The sequence below is a fragment of the Tetrao urogallus genome (genome assembly GCF_951394365.1).
Source record: "Tetrao urogallus genome assembly, chromosome: 9".
NCBI classification, from domain to species: Eukaryota; Metazoa; Chordata; class Aves; order Galliformes; family Phasianidae; genus Tetrao; species Tetrao urogallus.
The window spans coordinates 4,411,977-4,426,672 of record NC_136822.1 but is presented as its reverse complement, the minus strand read 5'-3'; the positions used below and the strand labels follow the sequence as shown (position 1 = coordinate 4,426,672).

The following is a 14,696-nucleotide window of genomic DNA, read 5'->3' as shown; positions in this document are numbered from 1 at the left end:
TTTCTGCAGACCACCTTTAGGTCTGGATCAGGAACAGTGATGCTTGCAAGGATATCACAGACCTGAAGGTTTGTCTCCAAGCGGCTCCAAGTAGAAACGCTCCAGTCTGTTGCAAAGACTTGCTGCCAATCCTCCCGGGCAAATAAGATACAAGCACAAGGAAATCTCTTATGTTAAGATTTAATAATAATAACAACATTTCAAAAACAATGAGTGCATTGTACACAAGATCTGGTAGTCAGTGCTTTTTGTTGACCATTTGCTCTGAGAGTGTCAGTGTACTGAAGACCTGGGGAGTGGTGAGTGGATAAAAAACCCAGCTGGGACATTTCTCCAAGGAGGGCAGGAGAGAAAGGGCAGCAGGAGGCTCAGAACCGAACAAACGTGGCATCGATCTGCCGGACAGATGGGAGGGCCAGCATGATTTTGCGCCGGTACTGGGGATCCTTCTGCAAAGGGTTTCGCTCCAGGTACACAGTTTCCAAATTGTTGGCTCCTTTCAGCTCATCCAGGTCACTCCAGCTCTCAACGAGATTATCATTCATCTGCAGAGCACACACATGCACACACACATCAATACTTCCAGCATCAGGAACCACACCGATGCTCAAGAGGATCATCACCCAGTGGCTCTAACTGTACAATCTTCATGCATCACAAGGAAGTTCCTGTCTATGTGGTCCTTCTCCCAGGAGATTAAAAAAGTAACAATTATCAGTGAATTGCTTCTGGTCTCCCTCAGCAACTGTTTTTTTTAACAGTGTTGAAGTGTGGGGGCAGGGGGGAAGCCAGAAGAGCATTTTCCATTTCCAGGTAGGGAAAGGAGCTGGACAAAGCCAGGAGATCCTGGCCAGTGCTCTGTCTGGCAGAGGACTCTTAAAGCACTGTGTTTTTGCAAGGAAAGCCCACTGAGGTTAGGATCTTGCCTTTGCTTCCTGTAAGAGGAACTGAAACAGCTGTGCAGTGCCTTCTATAAGCAGAGCAACCACAAACAGGAGCACTGGAGGAAGTTGCAAAGGATGCCAACAGGTCACACACCGACCATACCGTACTGTCTCATTTCTGACATCTTCTGAACAGGCTTCTCAGCTCCTGTTACTTAAAGAGTTCCTTACGGAATAAATGCCACCAGGTAACACCGCTGGCAGTTGGCTAAACTACTCTCCAAGATGAGAAAGATGGTCTACGTAGCCTGGACAGTAGGGTCTGCAGCTTGATTCCATTTGCAACCAGTTTTCCATCCTCTCTCTCAGCCTCTGCTCAGAAGTTTATATAACTGAACTCCAAACAACAGGCATTAGGCACCATAACATTCAGCTCTAACAAAGGAAAGGAGCTAGAGCACCTGTTAATTCATGAATACCTGCTGCTTTTCCCTAAGACAGGAGCAGATTTGTGTGCAGGTCCCCAGAGTGGCAGAGTACTGATAAAAATCAGGTGGAAAAAGTCTCTGCACATATCCTTAGCAGACTTATGAATGGTAAAGGGCCTGCTACCCAGGGTGTCACAAAGGTAACAGCAGCAACCCTAAGCAACTACCTGCCTCCTAGAGTGGAAGTAAACCAGAGTTCCATTTGTTTCGTATTTGTAACATGACCATATCAAGTCTGTTCTAAACAGAGGCTGTGATCCAGGCAGTGGTGACACAGTATCAGCTTCTCTCATTACACAGTCATGCTGACTTGAAGAAAGATGAGATTTGCAAAAATAGGACACAGTAAGGCTGTTTCATAACCACCACAAGCATGAAAGCAGGGCCTATATTCTAGATAGAAACAGGCTTGTTACCACTAACCAAAGCCCTGCCAAAATCTTCAAAGGCTCAAGTCCTTCCCAAGGGAAAGCCATCACACTCTACCCTCCGAAGATGGTTCAACAAGATGAGAAACATTCCAAGAGCTGCCCAAAGGACAGCTGTCCAAGACAGCCATTCACCACTCCAACCCACCAGAGGCCTTTTTCTCTGTGCACAGCACTTACCCAGAACTCCTGCAGCTCTGTTAGGTGACTGATGTTTTCAATCTTCTTGATTCTATTGGATGCAATGTCCAGCATTGTGAGTTTGTTCTAGACAAGCAAACAAAAACGTTACACTAGATCTCCTTTCACCTTCCGTCTCTCAGGCCCAGGGATAAAAATCATTAGAAGCAATGACATGTTATCACCAGCTGTCCTACAGTGAGAAACGTAGACAGGAATACATTTAGCAAGACTGTTTTTTAATTGAGCCGGGTTACTGACCTCCCAGAAGCCATGCAGCAAAAATGAAAGCAATTACGTGCTGGATGGCAATGTCAGTTGAAGGCTCCTAGAAAGACAAGTTTTCTGTCTCCATAGCACACTAACAGGAATCCATTAACATTTGGATCAGAAGCATCCTCCTGGGCAGTTGAACACTTTCTGCAGCAAAGTTCAGAAGCTTTAGGGAAAGCTTTCTGCCCTGCACACAGCCAAGTTCCTGATTTCTCTGCTCTCCTACAATGCCATCTGCTGTTGCACGAGGATCAAAACGCTACAGACTTCTGTGAAATCAATCCTATCTAGAATTACAGTGTCAGGAAGGCAAGCCACATGCCATGGCTCGTCCCTCTCACTCCCAGCTCCACTTGTCCTACCCATACAGACTCACGGTTATCTACAAACTGCTGTCTGGAATGCTACATCAGAGCCAGCCACCAGTGGCCATCAGTCATTTCACTGCTGGAGATCTGCCAGGCTGCTGCATGAACCACATGCTTCAAATGCTCCCTCCACAATCAAGAAAGCAACTTACTCCAGATCCAGAGGGGCTCTGTGCATGTAAGGGATTTCAATGTAACTAATGCTTGGATTTTTGTGGTCTTTTCAAGATATTCAGAACCCTTCCTGTAACTGAAGCAGCTGAGGAACAAAAGATTCAGGCAAAGCCCACCCCCCTGGCAGGATGCTGAGGGCAGCAGTTCTGACACACTCATACTGCTCACATTGTTCTCCAGTCCCTCGATGACTTCGATGCCGTTGTTGCTGAGGTACAGCTCACGCAAGTTCACTAAGCTCTGCAGCCCCTCAATCTTGGTCAGACGGTTACTCTGAAAGCATAACAGTGTAAGAGCAGTCTGAACAACCCACAATGCAAGCGAGTCATAGGAGATTAAGCATTGGAAGGGGAAACTGCCTGCCTGGGTCAACATCGATGCCACGTGCTAGGTTTTAAAGGCCTGCACCACCATACCTAAGGAAGCAAAGTCTCCAGAGGAAGCAAAGGCTCCAAATTCAGGAGAGTCAGACCCTGACCTCCCCATCAGAAGCAGCAGTTTCCTACTTGGTCTCTTCAGAAACATGCTGATGCATTAATAGCATTCATTCTGTAGGTCTTTCTAGCAGAATAACCCAAAGTGAAGTTACAGTGAAGTTACAGGACTTCAGTTCTGATACACTCTGCTACATACAGCTCTGTACATCCTATAGGTTAAGATGCCTACATGTACTGTAATGTGCAGAAGGTACAACTTCCTCAGGAACTGTTTGCCTAGCTTGTGCTAGACTGCATGAACTTTGTCATGTGGTTTTTATTCCACCCATTAAAAAGCTGGAAGCTTCCAGTAGCTCATTAAGGACAGGTTTCATTTAGCACAGGCTTGTCATTCACTTTTCTTCCCTGTTCAGGCAGAAGGCAGTGACACTGAGCTCACTGCCAATGAAAGGACTTCTCTGGCATTACTCATTTGATGTCACTGCAAAAACAACAAGCAGTATTTCAGGAAGGAAGTTGGGCTTCACATTCATTTCACTCTTCTACTACGGCAGTTTGAGCCAAACACCAAAGATTCCTAAGAACTCACTGTAAAGGTGTTCACATCACTGAGGGTGTTTCAAACACAGCAGGACAGAGCAGGATCGATACCTGTATACTGAGCACGGTCAGGTTTGTCAACGCATCCAAGTTCTGCAGCTTGGTGATTTTGTTCTTTCCAAGGAACAGGCTGTCCAGATTAGCCAGGGCGTCGATGTTCTCTATGGCCTGCAAGAGCAAAGCAGACGGCGTTGCTGCGACGCACAACTCCAACCCGCAGATACACTCAGCACCACCGTACAGCCTTGAACTGTGCAGCACTTCCCCTCCTGTGAGAAACAACCTGCCAGTTCCACAGCACAAAGCATGCGGGCCAGGCCTCCCTCAGGACCCGAGAGCAAAGCGCAGGGCTTTGTGCAGCGACAGCAAACCTCAGCCTGTGAGGGCTGGCCAAGGCACTGCTAGCTGCTGGCTTCAGCACGGGTCACATCGCTTTCTCCTGGCTGCAGCCCCACTGTCCAGGCAGGATCAGAGAAAGCACAGCCTGTGTAACACTGAAAAGGACATTCCCTGGGCCACCAGGTGCTCACCCAGGGCAGGAAGTGCTCGTTTGTGAATCTACAGTATCTGTCACTGGTGAATGGAAAGAGAAGCTGGAGGAGAAAAAGTCATTCCCAAATTCAGTACTAGCCATCAGTGATGAAAGCAGTCGGAGGCAAGCTGCCCAGCTCCTGTGCTCATTGGTTTCTCTGCCATAAGCAAGGTTAATTGTCTCCTGGGTGTATCTAGATGCCATAAGCTGCTGGCACATTTAATACTGTCTGTATATTCACACAACTGGCAGCACATGGCAATTTAAGCAATGCACACGTTAAATACACACACTGCTGACAGAGCATACACACCACATCAATTTAAATGCTCAGCTCAGCTTTCAGTGGAAGAGAACATCTCTGTGAGGCACCAAGAAGAACCATATTCTTTAGTTATAAAAAATAGAATAAAAAAAAAAGGGTGCACCAGAAAGCATCAACAGAGGATTAAAAAAAGACAGGGCAAGAAGAGGGATAAAATAGGGGTTTTAGAAAGGGCTCCTGTAAACAGGAGGAAATTTAAAAAATCCTTTTTTCTTTGCAAGGGAAAAGCCACAAAAAATACAAAATAGAAGCAGGCACTGCTAAAAACAGGATTTTAAAAACAGGTTTCAGCTCACAGGAAAGCAGCAGCATGGATGTGGATACACAGCTGTGCATCCGTGCTCAAGAACTTCGTGACATGCCAGCTTCCAGAACCCTTTCTGCCAGGCAGGACAGAGCCCAGAAGTGCTGGTGACACAGGACACCACATCCCAGCACCACCCAGACTTCTGTGTGCACCTGTGGGCAAGGGAAGGCAGAGGAGAATGGACACATGCACACAGTGTATTACAGGTGCCTCCAGGAAGGAAAGGAGCTTTTCAATCTCTATCCCAGAACTGCCAACAGATTCAACATAAGCTGTTTATCAGCTCATATTTGGACTCACCCTCCTTCTAAGCCTGTGGACTTACCCCTGTTTTGGCCTTGCAAGAAAATAATAGATTTGTTTCTCAATGGTAGCTCCCCAGCCCTGAGGAGGAAATACTTGTGACTCTGAGGGTACTGAGAAGAAATAATCAGAAAGAAAGAAAAAAAAGAAAAAAAAAAGCTACTTAAAGCTATAAAAAAGCCACATTTAAGTATGAAACAGGCATGAGGAAAAAAAGCTAGGGAACAAATGAAGTGCTTGCCTTGTAGTTGCCTCAGTCCAACTTTGGAAAGAAAAGCATGAAAATGGATCAGCTCAGGCATGAAATTGTTTGCCCACCATTCCTATAAGGACAGAACTACAAGTGTTTGCTAAGTCACCGCAGAGCTGGTGAAGTGCACCCCAAGAAGTAAAGAGTTTCGCAGCAGATGACCAACACAGCACTACTGCAGAAACCTTAATGCCCAGGGGATGAACGTAGCAGGCACCCCACACCCACAGACACTGCCTGACCTGCCTGCTCACAGCTCCTTACACACACACCCACCTATGAAGCACGCAGCCAGGCCATCCTGCCAGCAGGAAACTACCACAACAATTCTGGTTTCCCCAAGTGAGATGCATTTTTTCATGCCTACCCTGGACACAGGTTTCTTGCTCCAGTAAAGCAGTACAGAGCATTGCTTTTCAAAGAATAAACAGAAAAGATGCTAAAAATAGGAAAATTTAGCTTGTTACCCAGGCAGTGATATCATTGTTTTGGTTTTTACCACGCACAGCCTCAGCGCTGCAAAAAAAATGCACATAAAATAGTTCAAGCTGGTCATTTAAAAGATATTCTCCAGCTTCTCCACCACTGGTGGCAATACACCAGCCAAGTATCAGTACAGAAATCCAGCTGGATTGGTTTTCAGTCTTATTTGCACTGAGTAATGATGCTGAGAAATGAGATGTAATAGTTTTCTTTAACCCAGCTTTGGAAACACAAGGATTGGTGCCCCTAAAGCCTATTATGCTTCTGAACACAAAGAATGCACCTCTATAAATCACACTCCCCAGCCTATGCAAACCATAAGGCTCCTTACCACTCGTCTGGCTGATGCTCTCCCACTCAGCATTAATTCTCCCTACACGTTACTCTCCAAAGTAACAATTCCTTCAGACAGAAGAGTCGCTTCAGTTCAGCTTTTGGAGAAAAATGAGTTTTTCCAGTTCATAAAAGCAGCAAGCAGTTCTGCCTTCGAAGGCTGTTTGTAATTGCTTGAGTTTCCTTCTTTTTAGAAAGGAGATGTGCTTCCACGACACTTAGAATATGGAAAACAGATCAGTATTTCCCTCACTTGTTCATTCAACATAACAAAGAGTTTCTCAGCATCTGCAGCTGGGCAAAGTCATTTTATACAACTTCCAGACTGTAAGAAGTGAGTGCATTCCAGCTATTTCAGACAGTGTACATAGAATTGAAAAAGCTTGTAAAATGTAATAGTTCACTCTGCACACAGTGAGTCTTCTGTGTTGCCTGCCTCACCCATTCTCGTATGACCTGGGCAAAATGCAGAAGCCTGCCTTATGGACAGCAGACACCACTCAGAACTGCCTCCCTTAAAGTGCAGTCAAAATCACAAAACTGGAAAGGTTGCTAACTGACAAGTAAGAAAAAGCAGTCAGCAGTGGGCTATCAGGTTTCTGAGGCACTTCAGAGCAAGGCCTCAAGAAAACCTTTTTTCTTGAGTGAGAAAAATGTGGAGCTCTATCAAGTACACACACAAACCTGAAACTGCTATTAGAGTTCAATTGATTTGATGAAGTAGAAGCAGGCAGAGCCACGAGGAAGGCAAGAGAAAACAATAGCTGTAGTTTTGACAGGTTTGGCTCCCTGTCGAGAGAAAACTGCCATCTGCAGAAGGCAGCACACAGGGAATGAGCTGAAGAGAAACTCCTCAGTTGTAGTTTAGAAGCCAGGCACTACACACACACATAATGGAAGGATCCAGCAGGTGCAGCAAATAAACAACTACACATCAAACGGCTAGAACAATAAGAACAGCAAAACCACAAGTCAAAGTCAACACAGAGCACTTTGAGAACAGGCTAATCCCAAAAGCCACAGAGCTCAAAACTCTCCAGCTAACATCTCGCACAGCAAGCCTACCCGAATTCGATTGGATCCCAACTCTAACATCTGTAACAGCTGCAAGTTGCTCAAATTCTCAATTTTGCTGATTTTGTTGTTGACGAGGAAGAGTTTTTTAAGTTGGGTAAGCTGATCTAGTCCTTCAATGTGTCGCAGAACATTAAACGAGATGTCCAGGATCCTGAGGTAAAACAAAACAAAGGGCTCTTCAGTCCAGGAGGCATGGAAGGTCCTGGCAGAGGCATTTGTGAACTGATGGTGAGCCTCACTATCTGCAGAAATCAAGCATTTTGTTAGGCCGTGAAGCTGGAGTCACAAGTGGCATTTCTTTAATCAGAAATAACGAATACAACTTTCAAAATACTGTCATAGCAAGCCACGGAGAAAACAAAGGTATGTCACATGCAACAAGCACACTGTTTTGCCCAGCTGTGCAACTGCCACCATGGGGGGAAGCCAATTTTCAGCACTGTACCATAGGAAACGTACATCTCTACAAGCTCTGCCTCTCTGGGACAAGGCCTCTCTTAAACATGAAGCAGTTAGCAGTGCTGTAAGCACGTCACTCCTCCCCAGTCTCAGAGAAAATGGTTGTGATCCACCTCCAGACTGATGAAGGACCAGTGCCAGAAGCTGGGAATAGCACTTTGTCCCCAACAGAGTCACATCTCTAGTCGCTTTCTACAGAAGCACAAATGCTATATGGAGCATCCCTATCAATACCAAGGGATGCCTGAGTGCTCCTGCACCTGCATGGAAGCTGCAGCCACCTACCTTGCTGTGCTTGCTATTTTACACAGATGATGTTTCATTTCCACTGTCCCAGCTGAGCTCCAGGACAACAGAACTAGTTTACTGCACAGTTAAGTATCAATGGAGACCAGATATTGTCCTTCACAGACAAGAGAAGGACGAGAAGGCTCTGGGTGCTTAAGACTGGAATAATTACAGCTCAGCGAGTGACAACCCACCCACAGCCCAAACCTGGTGATTCCCCACGACTCACTCAAGATCCACGAGAGCCTCCAAGTTCTCAATCTTCCGAATCTGATTGTCGTACAGATCCAGCTCCCGCAAGGTCTGCAGTTGCTCCAGGTTCTCAATGCGCTTCACCAAGTTCTGACGCAGACACAGAGTCTGGCAGGAAAACAGAGGTGAACAGCAGCACGTCATGCCTTCTGGCATACAGGCACAAAGTGGGTTTTGTTTTGTAAAACACGATATTTTCCTGTTTTCTTCCATCTCTACAGAAAGAAAGCCTTCACCAAGAATACAGCCACCAGAACAGCAGCCCACAGAAGCCACATAATCACCATCCTTGGAAGAGTTTCACCATGCAGGGCCCTAAGCCACATGCTCCAACCGGACCTGCTTTGAGCAGGAGTTTACTACAAGCCTCCAGAAATCCTTTAAGGTTCTAGGGAGACCTCAGCTGGCCTTACAGAAGTAGAAGGGAGCTTACAAGCAGGAGAGGGACCAACTTTATAAACGGTCTAATAGTGATAAGACAAGGGGAAATGCCTTTAAACTAGAAGAGAAGAAATTTAGGTTGGATGGACCTTCTTCAGACAAACTGTCAAGGTTTTACGATTTTTGGCTACTGGTATTCCACATCATTACATCACGTTGACACAAACATAAGGTGAAATTGCTAGGATGGCAGCCAAAAAGACTCTTGAGTTTGTTCTCTGGTAGGTCTGACACACACACTCTCCAGCTCCAAATGATATTCTCTATTCCTTCGAGCTGTTACCTTTACTTTCTTGAGCACCTCGAACCCTTCAATCTTCCCAATTCGGAAATGATTCAGGTCAACGTCCTGAGAGAGAAACAGAGGTCAGAGGGATTCAGCAATCGTTTCAAAATACTCTTTGAAGACGAGCCCAGTCATTTTCTTCTAAGAAAAATTACAGGCTTACAGAAAGCGCAGCTCATTAAAACTTCTCCTTAAAGAGCTCGTAAAAATTTGGTTTGGCAGATGATTTTACCAGCACACGGCCTAAGTTCATTAACTGCAAAGGCAGCACCTGTGAGAGGGCAAAAGCCTCCTCAGTGAGAGCTTGGTTTCACCACAGAGGGGACCATTTCTTTTAGTAAATTCATAATTTTACCGAGAAAGAGTTGTGCAGCTTGAACAAAGTGCTGCACAGAATTCTCTTACCCACTTACTGCTTAACTGGAACACACTTGTCTTTGCTCCTGTGTTTATTCTAAAACTCAAAATGACAAACAAAAGATTTTGGATACTGATTAAGAGTAGAATACTTCTACGTCTAGCCTGAAGGCTCTGAACCAGTTTCAGAGAAGACAGGATAGCCAGGACCTTCAGGAGAATTAATTAGATCTTTTAGCTAGGTTTCAACACTTGCTTTCCCTTTCATCCTGCTACGTAAAGCCTGACAGAACAAAACCCCTTCCTTTACCTCAGCTTCTGGGTCCAGGCTAATTGTCTCCATGTCCACTGGTGTCTCTGCTTCTCCTGCAGCAGAAACAAATATGTTACAGACTTCTGCTATCTGATAGTTAGAGACACGATGACAATGGCTAACACCCAGAGGGACAAAGGGAGCAAGCACCCTTCAGAACAAGTCACACACAAGATGCACAGTTTGGAAATTTTGCTGCAGTGAAAACACACTCACTTGCATCGGGACAGCAAGCAGTGAAACAAAGCTTCCTTACCAACACAACTCCACGCCTAGAAGCAAATGGAAAAAGAGCAGCACTTTACCCAGCCTGCCTACCTGGCTGATGTGTAACGCTGCCTTAAGACTGAACTTGGCAGGATTTTTTTTCTTTACACTTAGTGCAAGCATCCCTCTGAGGATGTTCCCTCCAAGGAGTCTGTGCTCCTCAGACAACCTAACACATGGGTGCCAAGCAGGAACCTAAGTACACCTAAAGCTTGCAGCTGGTAGTGCCAAGAATGACCAAGCATCTCCACAAGCTCTCCAGCCTTTATTTCACAAATATTGCCAGTGTATGCTGAGCACACACTCGCATGGACTTCCCTTCTTTTGTTTGAATAAGCTTAGTAATATGCTAGAAGACTGTTTATCACACTGCATGCATTTGCTTGGGAAATGCTTTTGTAGTTCTGGAAGGTAGCCCAGCATTTGCTGTACTTCTATCACAGCACAAGAGGGAGTGAAGTTTACTGGATACATTCATGCTGAATAATTCACACCCGATTCCCATTTGCAGAAGATGGTGTGCTGCTTGCATCAATCTCCAAAGGAAGTCTAATAAGGCTTTGCAAAACAGATACAAAACATGCAACCCCTTTCCGTTCTAAGCATATAAGCCCTCTGTGCAACCACAAAACTGGAAGCATCTTTAATATCAGTCAAGTTCCAAAGCCTTTGGGTTAAATCCTGCATTACAGCATGCAAGCCCATTCCATTAACACAATCATAAATTTTATTTCCCGAGCAGGGCCTCAACATTCACACAAATGCCAAACACCCTCAATCCTTAATGGGTGCTTTTCCTACAAATGCTTGGCATCATCTGCAGTCAGGTAAAGATTAATGGTACAAACATCACAACTGTTAATCCTGCCAAGCTGCAGGCTTTGATAGCTCCACGCAGCTATTTACCTCACTGCATTGTGCCACGACAGGAAAGAGCCCTCACTGAACTGACTTGAGTAAATTAAGATTTAAAGAGTCTGCTTTTCTTCTCATAAAAGAAGGTATCTCATCTTTTAATATTTTATATAGCATAAATTAGCACGGAGCAAAAATTACAGTTCAGGGATTGAAAGTGAGCTGAGAGTTTTGGTGACGTTGCGTGGTGGTATAGAAATGCCACCAGAACTGACAAGCATAAATGTGCCCATCAGCATTTTAGCACCAAGCAGCACTTGAATTTCCATTTTTCTTCCAGATGAGGAGGGATGCACTTCGGCAGGGGAACAGACACACTTCCCAGCTGCTCCCATGACCACAGCTCTTTAACCTATTTCTAGGGTGCAAAAATCTGCCAGCACAGGGCGCTCCAAGACAAACAGCCCAGCTGAACTTACAGCCACCAGGAACAGTCTGAGGTCAGAACAGCAGTTATGTGAGACGTCTCATGAGAAAAAGACCAAAAAAATTCCCCTTGGACTGAGTTGTACAAGCAGTAAGCTTCAGTGCTGTGATGGAACCTGTCCTTTTGGGGCTTTAAAGGTGTCTAACAGTAAAGGTGGGGCACTCTGTAGATACTTTGGTCAAAAATGTTCCTCTGTCTCTGCCAGCTGAGAGGCTTCCCTGTCAAGCGGCGCATTTCCTCGCAGCACACACAGCAGCTCACATGCTCTGCAGTACATCAGACACTCAGTATGAAGTACTGTAATCCACAATTTAGCATGCAGGCAGTTTCACAAGAGGGAAAAAAGAAATACATCGCTTTGCCACTGAAGTTACTTAAGAGAGCTTTGGTGTAACCCACGCCTGCGAGCTCTGCAAGTGCAGGAAGAAAGGATGCCACTCAGGAAGCCCGAGTTCTGCAGCACAGAACAGCAGTTACTGTTACGTAAATCCACAGCACCACAACCATCTGAAGCCCAACTGCACATGCATGACAAAGTATAATAAGTTCTAAGATTTCACAGCAGCAGTGCTGTTCCTCAGAGAATTAACTCAACAATGAATGTGAAATCTCAGCTGTGTCATCTCTATTTGTGAGCTCCAATGAAAAAAGGTGGCAGAACATCCATGCTCCTTTCAGCTGAACACCTTAGCTTCCTTGCCAGCTCTTAACTCAAGTGCGCCCAGTATCATTCCTCTTTTTGGTTCCTATTCTAGAATATCCAATAGTTGCTTGTTTTTTACATTAAGTAGCATGTAAATCAGACAACAAGCTGTTTTTTTCCTGCCCCCATTTAAAATAAAAGCATGTCGTTCAAAGCCGTTTCTCTCCTCTTACAGCTCCCAAAGGGAAACACCACACAACACACAGCCTCAAATGCACAAATAAATGACGTCAGCTGAATGAACGCTCAAACCATTACGTGCACGCAAAGGAAAACTGTCCCCGACTGATCTGTGTGCTTCAGCTGATGGTGCACAGCTCGGGATCCCCACAGTTTGTGGGATGTGCTCTTAGACACATCACCACACATTTTTCAACTTACAGGTGTGGCTTTTTTTTTGTTTAATAGCTAACAATGACTTAAAATTTGCCACAAAGTGTTTTATTTCAGTTCCGTTTCCAGGCCAATAATACCTACAAGCAGGTCTATCCAAAGGATGCACTGCACCTCAAACTGTTAGCTATTGTTAAAAGTCCAGATGATACAGCAGTGTAGGTTCTTCAGCTATCGATTTGCTCTGACAAATTGCAAGCTACCAGAAAACAAACATCTCCATTAAATAAGCACAGGCTTCAAAGCACCTGCTGAAATTTCTACCCAACAACTAAAGCAAACTGCAAAAACAGCAGAGTTTTTAAAATCAAGGCAATTCAAACAGGTACAATTTTCATGCCTTAGAATTTTTAAGCAAAAAAAAAAAAAAATCCTGCAACAAAATAAACGACATCAACCTGCTTTCTTCAGCCTACCTAGAAAAAGTCCTCTTTGCCTTCCAAAGGGATCTGGCAACTTTTAAAGTTAAAAGCTATACACAGTAGAGGAGTATGAAGAGCTGGCTTCGTTCATCTTTAATAAACACTTCCAGCATCTTTCTATAGAAAGTGAGAGCCCTTCCACAAAGAAGCACGAATCAAGCTCTTTTTGAATGCTGACATTTCAAAGAGAAGCATGGTTTCACACACTGACAATTAAAAAAAGGATCTAATATCTGCAATTCCGTGAAAGAAGGCAGCTTTACAATAGCAAGGAATTATGCTATTACTTAAAAAAGTTTTCTCTAGGGCAGCTGTTATCTAACACTGAGACAAACACCATGTATCACACAGAGAAATACAAAGGACTGACATGGGTGGGCGGCTCACACCTCCCTAAAGCCATCACTGAGGTGGGAAGATACCTGGGGAGTTCTCACCATTCTGCTCATCTCTCAGGCTCTGCTGGCTGAGGTCTGTCACTAAGCACACTGCTTGCTTCTTCCCTTCATCTTCTGACTCCTCCGATTCGATCCGCTTATCGACTGCAGGAGATAGAGAACAGCAGAGTTAGGTTGCTTCTGGCAGCACGCTGAGGGCAAAAAGCAGCAAGCAGATATCACAACCAGGACTCACAAATACCACTACGCAGTTAGTAGAAATCCTAAATTAACTAAATGAAAGGTTTAGTCTTAAATAAAAGGCCTCTTACCCCTTGTTTCTACTTTGATTTTGGATGCACTTTTTCCTCCCATCACATCTTCCTAAAACCAACAATCTGGGAAGAAGACTGGAGGAAAAAGGAAATTTCTTAGATCAATGAAGTGCAATTCCAAAGATTACGGAAATGGAAGGAGATCTACGACACTTAAAAACCTTTCAGAGGAAATAAAACCAGTGTCACGCATGAGAGTACCAACGACACGCAGAAGAAGAGCCACAAAGGCAGGGCTGGCTGCAGCCCGAGCGGCCGCCTGGGCACTGCGCCGCTCCCGCACGAGGAAATCACACCGGGGGATTCTCCTTACGTTCTCTTTACGTTTTACATCACGGCCGCCTCCACAGCCCCGTTTCTGCCACCTCTCCCGCAAAGGCCGCGCCCCGCGCCCCTCAGGCCCCGCTCCCGGGATCACCACAGGGCTCGCCTCAGGCCGGACCCCCGGGGGCTGTCCAGCCAGGACGGCCCCGAGCCTATCGCACCCTCCGGGACCTCCCGATCCACGGGCAGCACCCCGGGACCGCGCCGTTCCGCGCTCTACGCCGACCCGACCCCGCCGGCCGCAGCGGGCTCTCACCCTCCATCATCTCCTGCTGCCCCTCTCCGCTCCCGGCCGCCATATTGCTTCTCCTCCCACCGCCCCCTTCCGGCAACCGCCTCAACGACGGTCGCAGCCAATCAGAGCCCAGAGCCGGCGCCCCTCAGACAGCCAATCGTCTCCGCAGGTGTGAGCCTGAGGGGGCAGGGGTGACGGTTGGGGCGATCCGACTCTGGTGCGCGGGCGGGGCCGTGCCCCGCGGCATTCTGGGAGTTGTAGTGCGCCGCTGGCGGGAAGGAGGCCTGCCGTGCCGTGCAAGTGCTGGGGCTGCTCCCTCGCAGCGGCGCCCCGGTCCCGGCGGTCCGCTTACAGGCTCTTCCGCGGTTTGCCTCAGCTTTGCGGTCTGGTACCCCTGCTCCAACACTTGTGCGGGAAGCGTTCGGACCCTCGTGCCCTTTCGTCCCCGGAAAGCGAGGAT

At 46.2% G+C, this 14,696-nt stretch overlaps 1 protein-coding gene across 4 annotated transcripts; it reads right to left on the bottom strand.

Annotated features, from left to right (window-relative positions):
- Positions 1 to 299: 299 nt before the first annotated feature.
- PPP1R7 (protein phosphatase 1 regulatory subunit 7) lies at positions 300 to 14,300 on the bottom strand (the record flags this gene model as incomplete). Of its 4 annotated transcripts, none has more annotated exons than XM_079540087.1 (10): positions 300 to 545; positions 1,981 to 2,067; positions 2,964 to 3,068; positions 3,884 to 4,000; positions 7,431 to 7,593; positions 8,419 to 8,549; positions 9,166 to 9,231; positions 9,836 to 9,924; positions 13,388 to 13,507; positions 14,258 to 14,300. In XM_079540087.1, the coding sequence occupies 10 exons, from the start codon at positions 14,298 to 14,300 to the stop codon at positions 369 to 371; spliced, it is 1,098 nt and encodes a 365-aa protein (XP_079396213.1). In that variant the 3' UTR covers positions 300 to 368. The 4 variants fall into 4 exon arrangements, with proteins under 4 accessions (XP_079396213.1, XP_079396214.1, XP_079396216.1 ...); XM_079540088.1 differs by having other exon boundaries at positions 9,836 to 9,891; XM_079540090.1 differs by having other exon boundaries at positions 9,836 to 9,891; positions 13,403 to 13,507.
- Between the last annotated feature and the right edge of the window lie 396 nt (positions 14,301 to 14,696).